The sequence below is a fragment of the Chelonia mydas genome, chromosome 24, assembly GCF_015237465.2.
Source record: "Chelonia mydas isolate rCheMyd1 chromosome 24, rCheMyd1.pri.v2, whole genome shotgun sequence".
In the NCBI taxonomy this organism is placed as follows: domain Eukaryota; kingdom Metazoa; phylum Chordata; order Testudines; family Cheloniidae; genus Chelonia; species Chelonia mydas.
In genome coordinates, this window is record NC_051264.2 from 823,898 (window position 1) to 846,721 (window position 22,824).

Here is a 22,824-nt window from a genome sequence, read left to right on the forward strand (position 1 = left end):
CCACCCCCTGCCCCTCAACTGCCCTGCTCCCCACCCTGCCCCCAACCACCCCCTGCCCTGCTCCCCACCCCTGCCCCCAACCACCCCCTGCCCCTCAACTGCCCTGCTCCCCACCCCTGCCCCCAACCACCCCCTGCCCCTCAACTGCCCTGCTCCCCACCCTGCCCCCAAACACCCCCTGCCCCTCAACTGCCCTGCTCCCCACCCCTGCCCCCAACCACCCCCTGCCCTGCTCCCCACCCCTGCCCCCAACCACCCCCTGCCCCTCAACTGCCCTGCTCCCCACCCCTGCCCCAACCACCCCCTGCCCCTCAACTGCCCTGCTCCCCACCCCTGCCCCCAACCACCCCCTGCCCCTCAACTGCCCTGCTCCCCACCCTGCCCCCAAACACCCCCTGCCCTGCTCCCCACCCCTGCCCCCAACCACCCCCTGCCCCTCAACTGCCCTGCTCCCCACCCTGCCCCCAAACACCCTCTGCCCCACTCCCCACCCCTCTGATCCCTCTGCCCTGCTCACTCCCCAGCCCCTGTGCCCCCAGATCTCCCCCTGTGTCCCCACGCTGTCCCTTCCCCCGCCCCCCCAGGAGGAAGGGGCTAACAGGAGAAGCTTTTCCTGCTGCCAAGGCTTCAGGACGACCCCGATGGGTTGGGAGCCAGGGGGTCGCTTGGAGGGGTGGGGGCAGCCTTTGAATGAGGAGTTGGGTCCACACGTCCTGGAGCTGAGTCATACAAAACTCTGGCCTCAGTGGTGCTGGCTCCCAGCTGCTCTGGCTGGGTCATGGGCATTGAGGGGTGGGGCAATGGGCCGGGACACCAAAGGTGGAAGGGGAGAGTTGAGGATCAGCCCCTGCACTGCAAACACCAGCTCCCCGGGACTGCCCTGACCACAGGCTGCCAGCAGGGTTTGAACCTGGGACACTAGCACAGGCCTCCTCCCCTGGAGCTAAAGGACTAACTCCTTCAGCCGGCAGGAGTAGCAGGCTGTTATCCTGTCTGTGCACCAGCTGCTCGAGGGGGACATGAGACAGAGACGTTTTCACCAGCACAGGAGCAGCCGCCAAGGCCAAGAGCAGCGTCTGTTTAATGAGCCAGGAGCCCCGTCCTGGGGAGGAGCCTCCCACTGGCCCCCCACGCCTCAGTCCGCGTATGTCATCTGCTCCTCGCTGCTGCTGTCTCCAGACAGGGGCGTGTGGCCAGGGGTGCAGGCGAAGCAGATCTGCCCCATGTCCCTCCAGCAGGGCTGGCAGTACGTGGTGCCACAGGTGGGCGTGGGGCACTGCGGGGAGGTGCGGCTCTCAGGCGAGCCACACAGCACACAGTACCGGGGCAGACAGCGGCGCAGACGCGGGCACCAGAGGTAGACACGCTCCAGCAGGGGCTTCACCTGCAGAAGGGACAAGGCCAGGGGCTCTAAGTGGGGGTGAGCAGCGGGTCCTTCTCCCCAGGGACTGGGAGAGGCAGGTTCCCTGGGGCCTGCGGCTTTTGCTTGGCATCCTCCCCACAGCCCAGCCCGGGATCTTGTCCCGGCTGTGGGGTCAGAGTGGGAGCCAGAGCCCGTGATGTGACTTGGGCCCCAGCTGCTGTGAGCAGGGGAAGTCCTGCCCTGGAATCCGCCACGGCAGACAGAGTGGGGGAGAAGCAGGAGTACCGTGAGCTGGGGAGGGCTGTGTGGGGCGGGGTGGCCATCCACCTGTGGCAACGGGCGTGGGACATCTCCCACAGGCAGGCGAGCGTGTGCACAGGGGTGCAGAGGGTGTGTGCAATGGCTCCCCCAAGCATGTGTGAGTATGTGCACAAGTGTGCAAAGGGGCGTGCCCATCAGGCGTGAGTGTGGCTGCTCTCTCCACAGGTGCACAGAGGGGCGTGTTGCCCTGGCGTGCAAGGCCGTTGGCGAGCTGCCGGGGCAGGCAGAGGTGTGTGCATATGTGGGGACTGCAGGGCCATCCCTGTCCCCCGTCATCCCCGTGCCCTGCCCAGCCCGACGCCTGCACTCACGAAAGCCTGGTGCCGCTGGGCATGCCGGGCGATGCGTCTCCCCTGCAGCCGGACAAAGGCCTGGCGCTTGTGTAGCAGCTCGTTGTACAGGAAGAGAACCCGCTTCTTCTCCCGCTGGCCGGAGGGCAGAGCCTGAGGGGCAGCGGGGGCAGGGCGACAGAGCCCCCCCCCACCTCCACTCCCCTGGGATCTGGGGGTGACCCCGCCCCCCAGGAGTCTGGGGAGAGTGGGGTCTCAGCCCCCAGCCCAGGCAGGGGGCCCTGGCTGGAACCCACCTGGGCCCGATTAAGAGAGACAGGAGGGAGAGGGGGTGTGGAGGGACCAGAGGGGAGATGGAGGAAGAGGGGAAACATAGGGGGGTGTTGGGGATAGAGGGGAGGGAGGAGTCATGGGGGGGAGAGGTCAGTGGGGGGCTCTCAGGGCAGGGGGTGGGTCAGTGGGGGGGTCTCAGGGGCAGGGGAGGGGGCCGTGGGAGGCAGGGGCCTCACCTTGGGGAAATAGAAACATAGGGGGGTGTTGGGGATAGAGGGGAGGGAGGAGTCATGGGGGAAGAGGTCAGTGGGGGGCTCTCGGGGCAGGGGGTGGGTCGGGGGGGTCTCGGGGGCAGGGGAGGGGTCGGGGGAGGCAGGGGCCTCACCTTGGGGAAATAGAAACATAGGGGGGTGTTGGGGATAGAGGGGAGGGAGGAGTCATGGGGGAAGAGGTCAGTGGGGGGCTCTCGGGGCAGGGGTGGGTCGGGGGGGGGTCTCGGGGGCAGGGGAGGGGGCCGGGGGAGGCAGGGGCCTCACCTTGGGGAAATAGAAGGCAGCAATGGTGCGATGCAGACGGGAGGCATACACCTGCCCCAGGCACAGCAGCACCAGGGCCCCCAGGGGCAGGCAGCTGGCCAGGTAGTCGCGCTGTGTCATGGCCTGGGGCTGCGGAAGGCAGGCTGCGGGGGGGGGTCGGACAGACAGACAGTCAGGGTGAGGCCTCGGCTCCATGTTCCCCTCGTCCCATTCCCCGCCCCCACCCCTGGAGCAGCCAGAGCTCTGAGAAGGGGAGGGGGCGCTGCCCTGGGGTCTCACTCGGGAGGCCCCCAGTGAATTTCCTGAGGGGAGGGGGAGCAGGGCACAGATGCCCAAGGCCGTGGACAGCAGCTGGGCTTGGCCTGGGCAGCAGCCCCGCAGCTGGGCAGAGATGGGCCAGGCCGCGGGAGCCTGCACCCGCAGGATCCCCATGTCTGGGGGAGGGCACCCTCCATGTGGGGGAGGGGTGTCCATCTCCCCCCCTCACCCAGGTTAGTCGACTCCAGCGCCATCTCGGAGGACGTGTTCAAGGCACCAATGGTGCTTCGGAGAAGCCGGGCCAGCAGGGAGTGGCCCCCGACCCGCACCTCCAGGTGGTGGCTGCCTGCAGCAGGTGGAGAGATGGGGTCATGAAGAGAGGGACCCTGGGGGACACACGCAGGTGGGGGTCTGTAGGGGCCTAGGGAAGGCAGGGAGGGGAGTTGACGAGCCCTGCCTGTGGGGCTGGAGTGCGGTGCCCCCTGTGATGAAGTGGGACTCTTCTTAATGTTTTCTCCAAATACTGTGTGAGTGCCTCAGTTTCCCCTATGCAGTTCGTAAGTCTCTAGGTGGTGGGATCAGGGGGTGTGACTGTTGCCGAGCCCTAGAGGCCCAGTGTGATGGTGTCTGCACAGAGAATGGCCGACACCCTGTCTCCCGGCAACTGAGATCAGGTGGCCTCCTTCCCCGGGAGAGAGACAAAGGCCAGAGGAGGGGCTGGAGGGACTTTCAGTTTAGGGCTGGCTGGGGAAATGGAGGGAGGCCCAGAACCGGGGCCTGGGCTCCCTACCCCCAAAGATGGACCTGACCGAGGGGTCCTGGTCTCTGCACCTACAAGCTCTGTGTTAGACCACGTTCCTGTTGTCCAATAAACCTCTGTTTTACTGGCTGGCTGAGAGTCCCGTCTGACTGCGGAGTTGGGGGGCAGGACCCTCTGGCCCCCCCAGGACCCCGCCTGGGCGGACTCGCTGTGGGAAGCGCACAGAGGGGCAGAGGATGCTGAATGCTCCGAGGTCAGACCCAGGAAGGTGGAAGCCGGGTGAGCCGTGTGTCCTGCAGACAGGCTGCTCCCCGAGAGCAGACTCCCCCAGAGTCCTGCCTGGCTTCGTAGGGAGCAGGTCCAGAGCATCGCCCGGGGACTCCGTGACACCCCCTGCCAGATGCTGTGAAAGGCACTTGCGGCTGCTGAAGGGAGGCCACCGTCCAGAGATGGTACCATGGGTCTGGGGGCACTGCCCCTCTGGGGACGGGGCCCTGGGGCTGGGGTGCCGGGGGCGGGCAGCTGCCTGGCAGGCACTCACTGCGGAAGGAGTACTGCACGAAGGAATGGTGCCGGATAACGCTGAGCATGGTGTAGAGCACGTGGTCCAGGCCCCAGGCCAGCAGCAGGAAGAGCAGTGGGGGGATGCACTCCAGCAGCTCCAGCATCTAGGGGGGAGGGGTGCGTTACAGCCTCCCCCCGGCCCACCAAACGTCCCGCAACCCCAGCCCCGTGCCCCCCAAAGCACGCCGCGCGATGCTCGGTCAGCGCCAGTCCCACGGGAGTGACGCTGCCGGGCAGCCAGGAACACCCTGTGCCAGCGTGGGCCCCCGGCCCCCACTCACCAGGCTCTTCAGCTCGGGCGGCTGCACGGCCGGCCTGCACGGGAAGATCACGCCGGAGACCTCGGCCCGGCGCAGGGGCAGCAACGTGCGCTTCTTCTGGAGAGACAAAGCGGGGCTGGCACCCAGGGCCCTCACCCCGCCCCTCCTGGGGGCACCCAGGGCCTGCCCCTCCCAGGGGCCCTCACCCCGCCCCTCCTGGGGGCACCCAGGGCCTGCCCCTCCCAGGGGCCCTCACCCCGCCCCTCCTGGGGGCACCCAGGGCCTGCCCTTCCCAGGGGCCCTCACCCCGCCCCTCCTGGGGGCACCCAGGGCCTGCCCCTCCCAGGGGCCCTCACCCCACCCCTCCTGGGGGCACCCAGGGCCTGGCCTTCCCAGGGGCCCTCACCCCGCCCCTCCTTGGGGCACCCAGGGCCTGCCCCTCGCAAGGGCCCTCACCCCACCCCTTCTGGGGGCACCCAGGGCCTGCCCCTCCCAGGGGCCCTCACCCCGCCCCTCCTGGGGGCACCCAGGGCCTGCCCCTCGCAGGGGCCCTCACCCCGCCCCTCCTGGGGGCACCCAGGGCCTGGCCTTCCCAGGGGCCCTCACCCCGCCCCTCCTGGGGGCACCCAGGGCCTGCCCCTCCCAGGGGCCCTCACCCCACCCCTCCTGGGGGCACCCAGGGCCTGGCCTTCCCAGGGGCCCTCACCCCGCCCCTCCTTGGGGCACCCAGGGCCTGCCCCTCCTGAGGGCTGTCCCCCCGCCCCTCCTGGGGGCACCCAGGGCCTGCTCCTCCCAGGGGCCCTCACCCCGCCCCTCCTATGGGCCCTCACTCCATCTTCTGGCCAGGGGCATTCACCTGGAACAGCCACAGAGTGCGGGACAATTTGTGGACTCTCTGCCTGGGACCCTATCCCCGAGCCCACCGATCCCCAGCCCACGGCTCCCCGTGCCCTCCCCAAGCCGGCCAGGTGCCTCACCTGCTTCCAGCGCCGGGCGTCAAGCTGGCGGAAGTAGGTGGTGACGTAGAGGTTGTCGAAGCGGATGTCGTGGTTGTAGTGGTTTGTGTAGGAGAAAGCGCTGGGAGACGAGTCGGGGAGCTGAGACCTGGGGCCCCACTGAGCCCCACCCCCCCATGCTGGGCACTGACAGACTGGCACATGGGGCACAAAGCCCCACCCCTTGCTGCCAGGGGAGGCCTGGTGCCAGAGTACGCACAAGCCCCAGGGCTCACACAGCTCATCCACAGCTCGCAACGGGCTTTATAAGGGCAGGATCCCCGTCTCTGTTTTACACATGGGGAAACTGAGGCACGGAGTCGGGACAGGACTTGCCCCAGGTCACCCAGTGGCCAAGGTGGGACTAGAAGCCCAGTCTCCAGAGTCCCAGGCCACACTCTACCTGCTAGGCCAACCTGCCTCCCATAACATCCCCCCAGGGCATGTGGGAGTGGGGGCTCGGGGCCCGTCCCATGCACCCGGGCCGGGTGGCCGAGCTCACGCGATGAAGATGAAGAGGAAGGTGCAGGAGAGCAGCAAGCGCAGCACGGAGATGGTCTGGCCCAGCCGGGCGCTCTGCTGACGCACGTGCGAGGCCACCTCCTCGGTGAGCCGCTCCCGGGACACGTTTGCGCCCACCAGTGTGTCCTGGGGCTCATGCTGGGGGGCAGAGAGCCCGTCAGTGGGGGGGTGCAGCCCTCCCCAGGGCCCCAGCAGGTGTGGGGGCTGGGCAGTTCACCTCCGGGGGCACTCTGTAAGGGGGGTGCTACGCTCCATCGGGGCCTGGCTGGGGGGCAAGGTCGGGCTCACACCCGGGAGGTGGGGAAGATGTTACACCGCAGGGGGGGCACTCGTTCTGCCTAGAGTGGTGAGGGAGGTAGTGGGGGTCACATCTTGGGGGGAGGGGCGGGGGTCACACCCTAGGGTGGGGGAGGGGCATTCACACCTTGACGACCAGCTGGGCGCTGAAGTCCTGGCTGATGCCGACCACGGAGCTGTTCACCTTGTCGTAGGTCTGGCCGAAGTTCCCCTCCACGGGGATCTTGTCCCTGCACCATGGGTACATCACTGCGGGGGGCGGGGGGGGGGGGGGGTTGTGAAGTGATCTGCATGGAGTGGGGAGCGCCCCACCTGCCCCCATCCTGCCACAGTGTGACGAAGCAGGACTGTTCTTAATGTTCCCTCTGAATAGAGTGGGGGTGCCTCAGTTTCCCCTAGGCAGTTCTTAAGTATCTAGGGGGTGGGGTAAGGGTGTATGATCGTTGCAGAGCCCTAGAGGGCAGGAGTGTGCAGGGGTCTGGACACAGAGAATGGCCAGAGGCATTTGGGGCTGGAGGGGGAGGCCAGCCAGCCCCAAACTGAAACCCTCTCCAGCCCCCCCTCCTCTGGGCTTTGTCCCTTTCCCAGGCCAGGAGGTCACCGGATTCCTTTGTTCTCCAACCCTTTAGCTCTCACCTTGCAGGGGGGAAGGGCCCAGGCCATCAGTTGCCAGGAAACAGGGTGTTGGCCATTCTCTGTGTCCAGACCCCTGCACACCCCTGCCCTCTAGGGCTCTGCAATGATCATACACCCTTATCCCACCACCTAGATACTTAAGAACTGCATAGGGGAAACTGAGGCACCCCCACACTATTCAGAGGAAACATTAAGAACAGTCCTACTTTGTCACACACAGCCCCACCTGTCCCTCCCACCTGGGGTGCTCAGGGCTGCTAAAGACGGTGGGGGGGCTTCCTGGCTCTTCTGGGCTCTGAGCTGGATGCTCTGCCTGGGTCTGGCAGCACCGGGGCCCTGCATGGGAGAGGGCCCCAGCATGGGGGGGGCAATGGAATGAGGGGGTCTCACCCTCCCCGCCGCACCCCCTACGTCCCTGGACCTGGGCACGCAGCAGCCCTGCTCTCCCCAGCCCGGGGCTCCCAGCTCCTCCACCATGGGGTCACCCTCTGGCCCCCTCCCCTCCCCCAAAGCTGCCCCCAGCACAGGGGCTCCCTGGAGACTCACCCTGCACCACGTGGCAGAGGAACCTGAACTTCATGGGTAGGCAGAGCAGGTGGCTGATGAGGGGCACAGCGATGCTCCGCAGACAGGCCTTGTGCTTGGCATCGAACCAGGCCTGGCAGCGCCTGATGGCCTCGTCAGCTACGTCTGGGGAGGGAGCAGGTCACTGGGGCGTCTCGCCACGGCCCAGCGCAGCCCCCGGCTCAGCCCCACCCAGAGAGCGGAGCTGCAGCCCTGCCTGGTGCAGCCTGGCCCTGCCTTGGCCCCCTCCCCACCACGGGCCGCCTGGCACTGGGCCCCCCGCCCCCACGCGGCCTGGGCACACTCACATTTGCAGCGCAGTTTGGTTTTCTGCTCGTACATCTGCTGTGTGCTGGGGGCGCGGCGCCCCTGTGCCCGGCGCGGGCGCCTCACGCCGTACCCCGCCTCACTGGCCACCTGCTTGTTCAGCCCCGCGAAAGCCTGCGAGATGTTCCGGGTCTCCGCATTGAGGGTCCGCCCGCCCCTCTGCTGGGGAAAAGGTGCTCGTGGGGGGGGCGGGTCTGCTGATGGGGGGGCGGAACCCTGCTCTGGGCTGCGTGGGGGACCCCCAGGCTCCACCACCATGTGCAGCCCTTACTCCAGTGCCCATCCCCAACCGCCCAGCTCCTCTGCCCGCCCAGCTGGGCTCCCCAGTGCTCAGCACCCCCTGGCCAGGCTCCCCAGTGCTCTGTGCCCGCCCCCCCAAGCTGGGCTCCCCAGTGTCCCTGCGCCCCTCCCCCAAGCCAGGCTCCCCGGTGTCCCTGCACCCCTCCCCCAGCCAGGCTCCCCAGCGTCTCTGTGTCCTACCTAGCCAGGCTCCCCAGTGCTCTGTGCCCTCCCCCTCAAGCTGGGCTCCCCAGTGTCCCTGCGCCCCTCCCCCAAGCTGGGCTCCCCAGTGTCCCTGCGCCCCTCCCCCAAGCCAGGCTCCCCGGTGTCCCTGCACCCCTCCCCCAGCCAGGCTCCCCAGGGTCTCTGTGTCCTACCTAGCCAGGCTCCCCAGTGCTCCAGGCCAAACCCCCGACCCCCCCCACACTCCCTCCACTGCACACACCCCCCAGCCAGGCTGCCCTGTGCCCTCCCTGGCCCCAGCTCCTCATTGCCCGTCCCGGCCGGGCTCCCGCCCGTGCTCCCTGCTCCTCACCACCAAGTCTCGCAGCATGGCGCGCAGGGGGGCCGTGGACACCCTCCAGATCTGCCGGCTGTGGTTGATCTGCAGCTCCACGGTGCAGCCCACGGAGTGGATCACCTCGTCCAGGTTGTGCCGCATGTTGGCGATGGGGCCTGGGGATGGGCCGTGCGGCCAGGTCACAGCCTCCCCGCGCCAGGGCAAGGCCTGGGGCCAGAACCACCTGGCAGCCCCCACCCTGCACCAGAACCACCTGGCAGCCCCTGCTGAGATGGGGTGAGAAACGCAACCCCCCTCACCATACCCTGAGTGAGGGCGCAGTGGGGAGTAGGGGTCACCCCCAGGTACCCAGGTGAGGGTGCAGTGGGGGGGTGATGTTATTGACACAAACTGGGACCATATAGATCATTGTTGCAACCAAGGTCCTATAGTGGCATCAAATCTTGTATAAAGGGGGTCAAATAAGGTGTCTAAGACAAGGTCATGGTTGGCTGGTTAGGGTTATGCTGTCTGGGTGCATGTATCATTTTTATATTTAAAGTTATCGGTATTGGCTCTGTACTGTCTGTAGTTCAAACTTGTGCTAGGCTTCTGGGGGACACCTGTCACGGAGTGTGGGTGAGTCCAGGCCCTGCACCCCTCTTCCTGGGATTCACCGAGCTTCTCAGCCAGCCAGTAAAACAGAAGGTTTATTGGACAACAGGAACACCGTCCAAAACAGAGCTTGTGGGTACACCCAGGACCCCTCAGTCAAGTCCTTCTGGGGGAGCAGGGAGCTTAGACCCCAGCCCTGGGGTTCCCTGCGTTCCTCCACCCAGCCCCAAACTGAAACTAACCCCCCCCCCCCCCAGCAGGCTCCCTCCTGCAGCCTCTGTCCACATTCCCGGGCAGAGGTGTCACCTCCCCATCCCCCTCCTGGCTCGGGTTACAGGTTCTCGGGTCTTCCATTGAAACTCCCCTGCCACGTTCCCAGGTCAACACTCCCCCCTCCCTGCTGCGTCACACACCCCAGACAGGTTGGGGTCAGCTCTGCCTGGCCTGCTGGATGGCCCATTAAGGACCATCAGCGATACAAGTGACCCACTGAGAGAAGGCAGACACGCCTGGGGACTCAGCCAGGTAGGCAGGGCCCTGCCTATGGACAGGACTCTGGGGTTTTCCAGGCCATGGGCTGGGCAGCTTGTCCTTGGGACAAAGAAAGAGAAGCCGCATGGCAAGAGACTTTGAAAAGCTGCGGCAGCTCCTCCATCTGGTCTTCAATCCTGCTTCTGGCCTCTGGAGGGACTTTGCTGCAAACGGGAAGCTCTGAACCAAGGACTGAAGGACCCCTCCCAGCTGGGGATGTTCTCCAGAGACTTGATTTGAACCTGCAGCTTATTCCATCCCTGCTGCAGGCCTGAACCAAGAACTCTGCCATTGCTGTGTGTCACCGATTCCACTGAACCAGTTCTAGCTCTCGTATCCCGCTCTTTCTTTTGATGAATAACCCTAGAGATTTTAGATTGTAAAGGACTGACAACGCGTGATTCGTGGGTAAGATCCGATTTGTATATTGACCGGGGTCTGGGGCTTGGTCCTTTGGGGTCGAGGGAACCTTTTTCTTTTATTGGGGTATTGGTTTTCATAACCATCTGTCCCCATAACGAGGGGCTCTGGTGGGGAAACTGGAGTGTCTGAGGGAATTTACTTGTGTGACGTGTGGTTAGCCAGTGGGGTGAGACCGAAGTCCTCTCTGTCTGGCTGGTTTGGTGTGCAAGCGACCCCAGCTTTGGGCTGTGACTGCCCTGCTCTAGGGAATTTGTCCTGAATTAATGCTCTCAGTTGAGGGGAGCAGGGGTCACACCAGGTGCCCGGTGAGGGGGTCACTGCCCCCGCCTATCTCCAGCCTCACCCCGGCTCCTTACCGTCATAGACGGCAGCCAGGACGTAGGTGAGCAGGTACAGCCGCCCCTCCTTGCCCAGGAACTTGGGGACGACCAGGAGGCTGGCACAGCGGAAGTGCGGGGAGACGCCCCAGCCCAGGGCGCTGACACCTGCAGGGGAAAGGGGCTGAGACAGCTGGTGGCTTCTCCCCACAGCCTGCGGCCCAGCTGAGCACCGGTGAGGCCAACCCGCCCCCCACCCACAGGACACAGGCACCGCTCCCCTTCCATGGGCACCCTCCCACCAGGGGGCACCCCCTCTCCTGAGCACCCACCCACCATGGGGCACCCCCTCTCCTGGGCACCTTCCCACCATGGGGCACCGACCCCCTGGGCACCCACCTGCCAGCCCGTACATCAGCTTTATCTTGTGACCCTCCTCGATGCTCATGGGGAAGATGAGGAGCTGGGAGAGGCCTGGACAGCCAAGAAGCCGGAATGTGGGAGCTGCCCTGAGCCCCTCGGGCCCTTCCCTGCCCACACATCCCTCCCTCCAGCCCCACACACACCCCGCCCCCCAGCTGCACCATCCCCATCGGGGAGGAGGGCGAGAGCGCTCAGGCCGGCTGCAGGAAGGCCACAGCCTGGGTAGCACAAGGCAATGGCCCCAATTTAACAAAATGGGGTTGGAGGCTGATGTGGCTAAACTGGGGTGACCCCCCACCCCAATATCCCCCCGATACCCCAGTGCCCCCAGACACCCCAACATCCCTGTTGCCACCAATGCCCTGGCATTACTGGCCCCCATCACAGGCTCCCAAGCAGCCCCCCCATGTGTCCACCCCACCCGCTCACCCCCGCAGCAGGGACCCCCGCCTCCCGGCCGTTCTGGGCACTAACACCCCCGAAGCCTCCCCAGCCCCCCGACAGGGGCCGGCCGGGAGGGACTCACCGAGGGCCAGGAAGCCCCCGACGCCCGCACCCAGGAAGAACTTGCTGAGGCGGAACTGGTCGGGCTGGCTCCAGAGGAAGCGGGCACAGCTGGAGGGCAGCAGGCCCACGGCTCGCTTCAGGGCTGCGGGGAGAGATGGGGTAATGCCGGGTCTCCCCAGGGCGCCACGGGGGGTGTAAGAGGGCGCTGGGGTTGAAGGGGCTGGGGCCCAGGCCAGGGTTCCCGAGGGGGGGGTCTCACTTGTATTGGGCGGTTTCTGCCACCTCGGTCTCCCCATGCCAGCTGTGCTCTCCTCCCCTCGCTGTGGCTCCAGGACCCCCTGCGCCCGCCAGTGCCCATCTCCCGGCAACGGGCATCAACACCTGGGCCCCTGCGCCCGCCAGTGCCCGTCTCCCTGCAACGGGCAACAACACCTGGGGCCCCTGCACCCGCCAGTGCCCATCTCCCTGCAACGGGCAGCGACGCCTGGGGCCCCTGCGCCCGCCAGTGCCCATCTCCTGGCAACGGGCAACAACACCTGGGGCCCCTGCGCCCGCAAGTGCCCATCTCCCGGCAACGGGCAACAACACCTGGGGCCCCTGCACCCGCCAGTGCCCGTCTCCCAGCAACGGGCATCAACACCTGGGCCCCTGCGCCCGCCAGTGCCCCGTCTCCCAGCAACGGGCAACAACACCTGGGCCCCTGCACCCACCAGTGCCCGTCTCCCGGCGACGGGCATCAACACCTGGGGCCCCTGCTCCCACCAGTGCCCCGTCTCCCGGCAACGGGCAACAACACCTGGGCCCCTGCGCCCGCCAGTGCCCGTCTCCCGGCAACGGGCAACAACACCTGGGGCCCTGCGCCCACCAGTACCCATCTCCTGGCGACGGGCAACAACACCTGGGCCCCTGCGCCCGCCAGTGCCCGTCTCCCAGCAACGGGCAACAACACCTGGGCCCCTGCGCCCGCCAGTGCCCGTCTCCCAGCAACGGGCAACAACACCTGGGCCCCTGCGCCTGCCAGTACCCGTCTCCCGGCGACGGGCCGCGACCCCCGCCGTGGAACCCGGCCCGAGTGGGACCCGACGGGGCCCTGGTGCCTGCGATTCTCCGGCAGTGGGCCGCCGGGTCCCTGCGCCGCAGCACAGCTGCCCCCGTCCCCGCTGCCGCGGCCCCTTGGCCCCAGGCCAGGCTCGAACGCGGACTGGGCTGGTGAGAAGGAGAAACAAGGTCCCGCACTAGCTGGTGCGGGCCAGGGCCAGCTGGGTGCTACCACCCCAGAGCCGCATGGGCCAGCCCCAGCATCGCCTGCAGCAGGGCCCAGCTGATCTCTGCAGCACACAGCCCCCCGGCCCAGCCGAGCTCAACGCCCCCCCAGGCTGAGCAGGCAGGAGCCAGCCCCACACTCACCCAGGCGTGCGGGAGCCGGGCACACCACGGGCACCTGGAGCAGGAGGGAGCCAAGCGGGGGGGGGGGGGGGGGCAGGGAGGAGGCGTGGGGAGAGGGGCCGGGGGTCTGGAGGTGTCCGGGGCCCAGCGATGCCTCGTCTCTCTGCAGCCCCGGGCCCCATTCCGTGGGGCGAAGCGGAGGATTCTCCCCCCCGCGCCAGCTCTATGGGGCTTGTCTCAGCTCTCCGCAGGGCTCTGGGCACATCAAGGCAGGGCCCACGGCCCAGGAGCAGGAAGGGCAGTGGCGGGCCAGGGCTGGCGGGGGAGAGCCCCGTGCGGGGCGTGGTGCGCAGCGCGCGTGGCTTCGTCCTGGGCATGACCCTGGCCAGCCTCTACGGTGCCCTGGTGCTCTTCGCGCAGAGCTACAGCATCTGGTACTGCCTGGTGTCCACCGCCACCCTGGGCACCGGCCTGGGGCTGGGCATGGCCTTCTCCAGCAAGGTGCGCGTCACCGTCCTGCTCATGCTGCCCCACGTCTTCTCCAGTAAGTGCCCCCCGCCAGCCCCAGGGTCCCCAGCCCCCGATCCCACAGGGACCAAAACCAGAGCCGGGATCACCCGGCGTCACACCCCCTGGGGTCCCCGGGCCCAGCCCGACATACCGGCCGTGCCCCTGCCTGGCAGACCGTGCGCGGCCACAGGGAGTGGGCAGAAGGGGCAGCTCGCCCCACACCCTCCACCCAGCTCCCAGTCTGCCCCCCGGGGCACCCTGCATCCCCCCAGACCCTGCCCTGCCTGCCCCACTGACGCTGTGGGGTGCCTGCCGCCCCCTGCAGAGCAGGGGAAGAACGTGCTTCTGCTGGTGGCACTGGGCATGGCCATGCAGGGGCCCTGCGCCAACCTTCTGCTGAACTTCGCCCGAGCGGCCCAGGCCGTGTCCTGCGGGGCCGAGCTCACCCTCAACCAGACGGCCGAGATGCTGCAGAGAGCCAGGGAGCCGCTGCTCAGTGAGACGGGGAGCGGGGGGCGGGGGGGCACAAGTGGGGAGCTGGGGGGGCAGGGAGGGATCCGTTGTGGAACCTGGGGGGAGGGCTAGGTGTTTCAGGGGGATTGGGGCATCCCGTGGGGGGGTGCTGTGGGGTGCCCCATGTGGGGAGCAGTGGGAGGCCCTTGGGGGGTGCTCACCATGTCCCCGCCCCCAGACGCCCTGACCAGGATCAAGGCCATCGCCCAGAAGGCCAAGGTGGTGGGCGACCGCGTCCGCAAGTTCTTCCGCTCCGTCATGGACGCCGTGCGACACGTTGGTGAGTCGGGGCGGGGGGGCCGGGACAAGGCACCAACAGCGACCACCTCCTGCTGGCCCCCCCAGCCCAGGTCAGCTCAGCCTGCAGCCTGCTCAACCCACCGCGGCCAGCCCCCCACCTGCCCCCAGCCAGCCCCCCAGGCCATGGCCCCCCACCTGTCCCACCTGCCCCTGGCTAGTCCCACCCAGGTCAACTCAGCTTGCTGCCTGCCCCCTCCCCCGGCCATAACCCCCCTCCTGTCCCACCCTGCCCCGTCTGACCCCACCCCCTCAGCCACCCAAAACCCCAATCCCCCCCGCCAGCCCCCAGCCTATCTGACCCCTCACCCTAGCCAGCCCCCAAACAGCAACCCTCAACTTGTTCCTCCATACATGCCTCCAGGCTGGGACCCCATTCGCTACCCCCAGCCAGCCCCCAACCCCAGTCCCGTGACCTGTCCCCCCACCCCTTCCAGCCAACCCGCATCCAGCCCCACTCCTGCTTCCGTTCTGTGTGCTTGCTAGGGTGGGGGGAGGTAGGCACCAGCTGTGGCTTGGAGCAAAGCCCATCCCCTGCACCCCACATGGTGCCCCATGGACCTGCCCTCATGCCCCAATCCCCCCCACAGCCCCGTGCCCTCCATGGTGCTGCTCATATGCCCCCTCCCCTGGGCCCCATGATTCTGCCTTCATACCCTGTCTTGCGACCCCTTACTCATGGCCCTACGCCACCTTGCCCACCCTCGAACCCCTGCCCTGCTGCCCCCCAGGATGCCCTGTCATGCCATCCCCACAGCCCGGGCCCTGCGGAACGTGTGGTACTGGTTGGTGCACATGGGCGAGGTGTGCAACCAGGAGCTGGGCGCCCCCTACACCAAGTGCCTGCGGCTCTTCGACTCTGCCAAGGACGAGTGTGAGCGTGTCATCCCCGCCCTCTTCTTCCTCTGCTACGTCCTCCTCCTCTTCAAGCCGCTCTGTGGCCTGGCCAATGGTGAGTTCCCAGGGCAGGGCCAAGGGTGAGTTCCCCAAGTGGGGCCAATGGTGAGTTCCCTGGGGGCAGGGCTAATGGTGTGTAAGTACGCTGAGGTGGGGCCAATGGTGTATGAGTGTCTCCAGGGGGTGGGCCAACAGTGAGTATCCTCCAGGGGGCGGGGCCAACATCTCCAGGGGGCGGGGCTATGCTCAATCAGAGAATCCCAGCAATGTGGGGCTGGAAGGGACCACGAGGGTGCAGCCCCGGGCGCCGAGGCCAGACCCAGTGACCCTAGACCGGGGAGTGTGGGGCCCCCTTGGGGACTGCTGGGTAGGGCTGGCCAAGGCAATAGGTCTGGAACCCCTAGCCCACCTGGGCACAGCTCCCCCCATGCAGCCCCCCACTTTCCCCACAGTGCTCCTGGTCTTCTGCATCATCCCCCAGTACGTGGGGACCTTCCTGCGCAGCAAAGTCGTGGCCCGTGAGTGCCGGGGGCCCGGGGCGGGGCGGGGCGGGGCGGGGGGGCATGTCCCCAGGATGCAGCCCTCCATGTGCTGGGGCAGGGCTGGCGTGTAGACCTGGGAGCCATGTGTCAGCCGCACTGCACTGCCCAGTGTCCGTTTTCCCCTGGGCCCCAGCTCCCCTGCTCTTCCCGCAGGTCTCCCCCCTCCTCCAGCCCACTGGGGTCTCCCCCACCCACAGCCCCCTGCCCCCTCCAGGTCTCCTCCCCCTCCAGTCCCCTGTAGGGATTCACATCCCCCCATGGCTCTGCCACCCAGGCCTCGCCCCCCTGCAGCTCTGCCCCCCACCAGCTCTCGCCACCCTGTGGCTTTACCCCCCCACCTCCCTATAGCTCTGCCCCCCCACCTCTCGCCCCCTGCGGCTTTACCCCCCCCCCTTAGCTCTGCCCCTCCAGCTCTCACCCGCCTGCGACTCTGCCCCCCCCAGCTCTCACCCCCCGCCCCGTGGCTCGCCCCCCAGCTGTCCTGAGGGGGCTGAACCGCGTGCGCAGGGAGTTTGAGTTCAACATCTCGGCCGTGAACCAGTTCGACGTCAGCCTCAACTCCACCAAGAGCCTGGCCCAGGTGGCCCTGGACATCATGGAGGCCATTGGCCTGCGGCTGCAGCCGGCCCGCGAGGTGCTGAGCCTCTGCACACACATCTCCTCCGTCGTCCTCCTCTACCTCTACCTGCAGTGAGTGCTTCCTGGGGGAGCCCGCCGGGGACAGCCCCCGGGGCCCCTGCTCCAGCCACCGGACCCCACTGCCCCCAGAGCTGGGGGGAGAACCGGGGACCCCTGCTTCAGCCACCAGACCCCACTGCCCCCAGAGCCGGGGGGAGAACCGGGGACCCCTGCTTCAGCCACCAGACCCCACTGCCCCCAGAGCTGGGGGGAGAACCGGGGACCCCTGCTCCAGCCACCGGACCCCACTGCCCCCAGAGCTGGGGGGAGAACCGGGGACCCCTGCTTCAGCCACCAGACCCCACTGCCCCCAGAGCTGGGGGGAGAACCGGGGACCCCTGCTCCAGCCACCAGACCCCACTGCCCCCAGAGCCGGGGGGAGAACCGGGGACCCCTGCTCCAGCCACCGGACCCCACTGCCCCCAGAGCCGGGGGGAGAACCGGGGACCCCTGCTCCAGCCACCGGACCCCACTGCCCCCAGAGCTGGGGGGAGAACCGGGGAGTCCTGGCTCCCAGCTCCCTGCTCCAACCACTAGACTCCACTTCCCTCCCAGAGCCAGGGGGGGAACCCAGGAGTCCTGGCTCTCCTGCCCCGCTCCTGGGGCCGCTCACCCCTGTCCCGGAGTCCCCGGGCGATGCTCTGGAGCTGCTCCCCATGAAGCCAGGCAGGACTCTGGGGAAGTTTCCTCTCTGGGAGCAGCCTGTCTGCAGAACACACAGCTCACACGACTTCCACCTTCCTGGGTCTGACCTCGGAGCATTCAGCCTCCTCTGCCCCTCCCTGCGCTTCCCACAGCCAGTCCGCCCAGGTGGGGTCCTGGGGAAGCCAGAGGGTCCTGCCTCCCAACTCCGCAGTCAGACGTGACTCTCAGCCAGCCAGTAAAACAGAAGGTTTATTAGACGACAGGAACATGGTCTAACACAGAGCTTGTAGGTGCAGAGAACAGGACCCCTCAGCCGGGTCCATTTTGGGGGGCAGTGAGCCAGACAACCACGTCTGCCCTTCACTCCATGTCCCAGCCAGCCCCAAACTGAAACTCCCTCCAGCCCCTCCTCCTCTGGGCTTTGTCCCTTTCCCGGGCCAGGAGGTCACCTGAGTCCTTTGTTCTCCAACCCTTTAGCTCTCACCTTGCAGGGGGGAAGGGCCCAGGCCATCAGTTGCCAGGAAACAGGGTGTCGGCCATTGTCTGTGTCCAGACCCCTGCACACACCTGCCCTCTAGGGCTCTGCAATGACCATACACCCTTACCCCACCCCGTAGATACTTAAGAACTGCCTAGGGGAAACTGAGGCACCCCCACACTATTCAGAGGAAACATTAAGAACAGTCCCACTTCGTCACACCCCCTCAGCCTGGTGTCCCCGCAGGGCCCTGCTCTATCGCAGACGGTACCTGCACGACGACGACTTCGACAACATCTATATCACCGAGCGCTTCCTGGCCATGGACGTGCTGCGGGCGCGGCAGGGCAGGCCCACCGTGCTGCCCCTCTCCGCGCGGGAAAGCACCAAGTACATCTGCCCGGGTAAGGGGCTGTGGGCAGGGCCCAGCGGGGAGCAGAAGGGCAGGGCCTTGGGCCAAGGGGGCTGCTCCTGCCCGGCTCCCACCTGCTCTCAATGGAGCGCCATCTCCCGCCTGGCACAGGCTCCCCGTTCCTGTCGCGCCGCGAGCGCTTCGGTTACAGCCTGGCCCTGGTCGGCGTCCTGCGTCACGTGCTCCTCGGCCTCGCCCTCATCCTCCTTGACTACGGCGTCTTCTGGCTGCTTGACCTGGTCCGCTACCAGCTGCACGGCGAGATCGTCGCCAGGGGTGAGTGCCCCGGCCCAGCCCCCGCCCCTCCCCAGCCACCCTTCGGGGCTCCCTCTTTGGGCCGGCCGAGCCCCCTGGTGCCCCAGGGATGGCACACTGGGGAGCAGCACATTACCACTAACCTGGCCCTGCCGGAGACCGGGCCCCCAGCCGCTCCCTGCCCACTCCCGGCCCTGCCAGCCGCTGTGCCCCCAGCCGCTCCCTGCCCACACCGGGCCCTGCCAGAGACCAGGCCCCCAGCCGCTCCCCGCCCACTCCCGGCCCTGCCAGTCTCTGGGCCCCAGCCGCTCTCCGCCCACACCGGGCCCTGCCGGAGACGGGGCCCCCAGCCGCTCCCCGCCCATTCCCAGCCCCGCCAGCCTCTGGGCTCCAGCCGCTCCCCGCCCACACCGGGCCCTGCCGGAGACCGGGCCCCCAGCCGCTCCCCGCCCACTCCCGGCCCTGACAGCCTCTGGGCCCCCAGCCGCTCCCCGCCCACTCCCAGCCCCGCCAGCCTCTGGGCCCCGGCTGCTCCCCGCCCACACCGGGCCCTGCACTGACCCGGCCCATCTGCCCACAGCCCCCGTGGTGATGAGCGTCAGTGTGAACGGGACGGGCTACACGGGCGAGATCTACCGCGACCTGGTCTCGTCGTTCGACGCCCTGCAGCGCGGCAACGTCAGCGTGCTGTCCCGCCGGTGCCGCCTGCGTCCCGCCGAGCCGGACTACCACGCCTACCTGCTCATCGGTGACCAGCCGGGGGGGCGGGCGCGGGCACCCCCCTCACTGCCTGAGCCGGCCTGGGCACAGCCAGGTGCACGGGTGTGCTGGGCGTGCCCCGTCTGCGTGTGCGAGGCCCCGCGTGGCCAAACCTACGGCTCACCAGCCCGCCGGGGAGAGCTGCACCCCCAGGGCTCAGCCTCAGCCCCCCTCCGATCAGCATGGCTGGCAGATGCCCCCCACTGTGCCCAGCACCCCTCTCCCACATTGTGCCCCCCCACTGTGCCCAGCCCCCCACGTGTGACTGGCACCCCTTCCTGCTCACAGGACTCATGTACGGCGTGTGCTTCTTCATCGCTATCTTCGGCAGCTACGTGGGGCGCTTGCGCAGGGTCGTGTGTGCCTCGTATTACCCCTCCCGCGAGCAGGTGAGACCCCCCATTAGCCAGAGGGACGGTCGGCCTGGGCCCTTCCCTGGGCCCTCAGCCTGGGAATCTCTCCACACCCCCGCCAGCCAGGCCATGGCCCCTTGCGATGGACATGGTCCCCCCAGCCCCCCAACACGCCCCCCCAACCCCCCGCCCCGTGCCACTCACATGCCCCCTCGCACCCAGCCCCTCCCCCTATGCTCATCCCAGGCCCAGCCCCCAGTGCTCATGCCCCCTCCCCCATGGCGCTCACCCCCTTGTGCCCTAGGAGCGGACGTGCTTCCTCTACAACAGCATCCTGACGCGGCGGACAGGCCTGGCGAGCTCCCTGCTCCGGGCCACGAGGCAGCGGGCAGCCGACGAAGGCCACACCAACCTGCTCCTCATCCTCGCCTCCAAGTAAAGGAGCCCCCTCCCCCTGGGGGCCAGCCCCACGGTCTCGAGGGGCCACTGGGAGCTTTGGAGCCAGGGGCCTGGGCAGGGTTGAACCGTCCCTGGGGCGCCTGCAGGGGCCTGGTGCTGCCCGGGCCCCTGGGTCTTTCCATGCGGGGGGCTCATGAGATCCATCCCAGGCCCTGGCGGCCAGCCCGCCCCATTCACCCCTGGGGAAGGAGCCAGGAGCCTGGCCGCACCGCGGCCCCTGACTGGCAGCTATGGAGACCTGAGGGGGGGCCTGTGAGCCCCTAGTGCGAGGGGTGGCATGACCCAGTCTGAGATCCCGCGGGCCTGTCCCCCCGACCCTGTGTAACCCCCTCTGTGACCACCTCATCAGCCCCCCCCTGCAGTGCAATCCCCCCTCCTGTGCAGGTTGAGTGACCCCCCCCACTGGGTAACCCCCACTCCCCACCCTGCAACCCCCCAACTGTGCAACTCCCTGTTCTGCATGCCCAGTGCCCCCCCCCAGTGCAATCCCCCCTCCTGTGAGTGACCCCCCCGGCGCTATGCCCATAGGTTGCCCCTGTGCGCCTGGCTGGCGCGGAGGATGGGCGTCCACCAGCAGTACTGCATGGGCTGCGGGCGCATCAGCGGGGGGGCCGCCAGCCAGGACTTCATCACCTGCATCACCCCTGGCTGCAGAGGTAGGAAGTGGGGCGCAGGCGACAGCGAGGGGAGGGGAGCCTGGGACTGAGGGGGCAGCAGAGGGCAGGGCTGGAGGGGGAACGGGGGGTGGGTGACACCCCCCCCGGGCATGGGCAGCCAGAGCGGAGTCTGACACCCCTCCCTGCCCTGCTCCCCTCCCCAGGGATCTACTGCAGGGCATGCCACCAGCAGCTCAGCAATGCCTGCGCCATCTGCATGGCCCCCCTGGCCTACCAGGGCGACGTGGACGAAGAGATGTGAGTGAGGGGGGAGGGGCACTCGTGCCCACCATGGGGCACAGAGCCCACGGCGGGGGGGCTGGCATCAGCTGGGGGCAGGGACGTCATGGGCATGGCTTGCGTGACTTGTGCCCTTCAGGCAATGCCACGAGAACCCCCGGGGGAGGGGTGACATCTCCCCTCCCATTGGCTGCCTGCCCCACCGTCCCACCTCCTTGGGCAGGGTAGCCAATCAGCTGCTGGAGGAGGCAGGCCGTGTTCTCGCCCCCTCCGTTCTCATGGGGTGGGGAACAAAAGAAATAGGATCTCAGGCCACACCCCTTCCCCCCCCCCCCGGCTCCTGTGACCAATGAGATGGCTCCTCTGCCCCCCGCCAACATCCAGCATGGAATGGGGAGAGGGGACCCCACTGCAGTGCCCCCCCCGGCCTGGGAAAGTGGGTAAAGAGCCCCTGGAGGAGCAGAGGTGGGGCTGGGGGGGGGAGAAGCAGGGCCATAATCTCCTTAATGAATCCGAGAGCCATGGAATCACTACTTGTCCCTCACAGCACCAGGGTGGCGGGGAAATAAAAATCAAAACACCCCAAAACCCACCAGCTCATCTATATTTACAGATCTCTGGAGCATGGGGGCCAATCATGTAACGGTGGGGGGAGGGGGGTCCGGGGCATTATTTCTGCCCCCCCCGGCGGCATTGGCCGTTTGATGCCGGTCGTTTAGAGCTCCAACTTGGATACCTGACGACACTACATGCCAGCGGGGGCAGGGGGAAGGAGGCTCGGGGCTGGAGCTGGCGTTGCCGGCTGGGCCCTGGGCTAGGCTCCCCCAGGGCTGGGGTCCAGGCTGTGGGGCCCAGCGGGAGGAGATGGCCCCCCTGCCGCAGCCTTGCCCTGGGCCCCACAGCGACTCCAGTGACGAGGAGACCGTGGGGCTGTGGCTGGGTGCCACACGGGCGCTGCGGGGGCAGGAGCAGGAGCAGAGGTGCCGACTGCGCCAGCTGCTGCGAAGGCGCATCCGCCAGAGGGTGCGAGGCCAGGGGTCCTGCCGGCGCCTGCCCCAGGAGCTGGCCGAGTGGGTCTGGGCCCAGCTGGAGGAGGATGAGAGCGGAGACAGCTCCGGGGCCAGCACTCCCAGCCCCATGGCAGCAGGTGACGACAGCTCCAGGTGAGCGGCTGGGAACAGGGCAGGGGCGTAGGCCCATGGGGGCCAGGTCCAGGCGCCAGGGCCCATAGGGCAGAGCCCAATGCTATAGGGGAGGGCCCTTGCCTGCCCCATGCTGCGTCAGCCCAGGCTGCCTTTCCACCCACTTTTCCGGCCTCCGCCCGCCCTGGCACGACTACAGCCCGGCCCGAAAGCCCGAAGGGATTTCGACTGAGGGGCCCTGCGACCTCACGCAGGGGTCTCGCTGCCACCCAAACACGGCCCAGCCCGGATTTCTGAAAGACAATGTTGGCAGCCGCTGGGGGGCGAGCTGAAGGGCCCTGGGGAGGGGGCTCCTGGCCCCCTGGAAGAAGCAGAGAGGGGAGGAGGAGGGAGAGCAGGTACATGGGGCCCAGCAGGATTGCATGGGAGGGGAGTGCAGGGGCCAGGTGCTGAAGGCCGATCTGCCAGCACTGATCTCATGGGTCTCCTCTCTCTGCCCCCCAGCGACCTGGACTTCAGCTACCAGAACCAGCCTGAGGACAGTGACAGGGAGGGAGGGGCCCTGCCGGGGCCCAGCCCCCCCAAGCCTGCGGAGCTGGAGGAAGTGAAGACAATCCCAGATACCAGCCAGTGAGGGAAGCACCAGCAGCCTGGCCCGTGCCAAGGAGACAGATGCACAGGGCAGGTGGGGGCACTGGGCAGATGGTCCTGCCCCCCAATGCCCGTCTGGCTTCGGGGCTGCACAGACTCTGGCCTGGGCACCAGGGGGCTTCCCCCTGCCTGGGAGCCGGTCCCCAGGGACTGCGCGGGAGGGGCAGCCATCAATAAAGTGCCCTGGGGCTCAGGCTGATCTGTGCACTGAAATCTCTGCCACGGGGAGGGGGTGGGGGGGCGGTGGCTCTGGGTGCAAGACGCCCCCCAGCAGGGCTATAAGGAGAGGGCCTAATGTCTGCATCCCCCCGTCTCTCTGTGGCCAGGGGCTGCTGTTACCCTAGAACCCCCCATTTTCCCCCTGCCCCACCAGGGGGTGCTATTGACCCTG

General features: G+C 67.8%; 2 protein-coding genes across 2 annotated transcripts; one reads left to right on the top strand and one right to left on the bottom strand.

The window, feature by feature from the left end:
• Nucleotides 1–1,038: 1,038 nt before the first annotated feature.
• On the bottom strand, nucleotides 1,039–11,856 carry DCST1 (DC-STAMP domain containing 1). Its single transcript, XM_043535568.1, has 16 exons — nucleotides 11,820–11,856; nucleotides 11,580–11,702; nucleotides 11,030–11,104; nucleotides 10,670–10,798; nucleotides 8,781–8,920; nucleotides 7,948–8,125; nucleotides 7,622–7,765; nucleotides 6,567–6,688; nucleotides 6,123–6,280; nucleotides 5,603–5,702; nucleotides 4,647–4,742; nucleotides 4,343–4,469; nucleotides 3,063–3,387; nucleotides 2,784–3,030; nucleotides 1,996–2,109; nucleotides 1,039–1,384 (listed from the first exon to the last, which is right to left on the bottom strand). The coding sequence occupies exons 1-16, from the start codon at nucleotides 11,854–11,856 to the stop codon at nucleotides 1,136–1,138; spliced, it is 2,364 nt and encodes a 787-aa protein (XP_043391503.1). The 3' UTR covers nucleotides 1,039–1,135.
• Nucleotides 11,857–13,171: 1,315 nt separating this feature from the next.
• Nucleotides 13,172–22,715, top strand: DCST2 (DC-STAMP domain containing 2). The gene is made up of 15 exons (XM_037883448.2): nucleotides 13,172–13,490; nucleotides 13,782–13,952; nucleotides 14,148–14,249; nucleotides 15,024–15,218; nucleotides 15,616–15,681; nucleotides 16,182–16,395; nucleotides 17,753–17,910; nucleotides 18,030–18,194; nucleotides 18,754–18,921; nucleotides 19,221–19,321; nucleotides 19,590–19,720; nucleotides 20,273–20,400; nucleotides 20,565–20,658; nucleotides 21,543–21,803; nucleotides 22,287–22,715. Exons 1-15 carry the CDS (start codon nucleotides 13,172–13,174, stop codon nucleotides 22,414–22,416), a joined length of 2,403 nt encoding a protein of 800 aa, XP_037739376.2. The 3' UTR covers nucleotides 22,417–22,715.
• The last annotated feature ends 109 nt before the right edge of the window (nucleotides 22,716–22,824 follow it).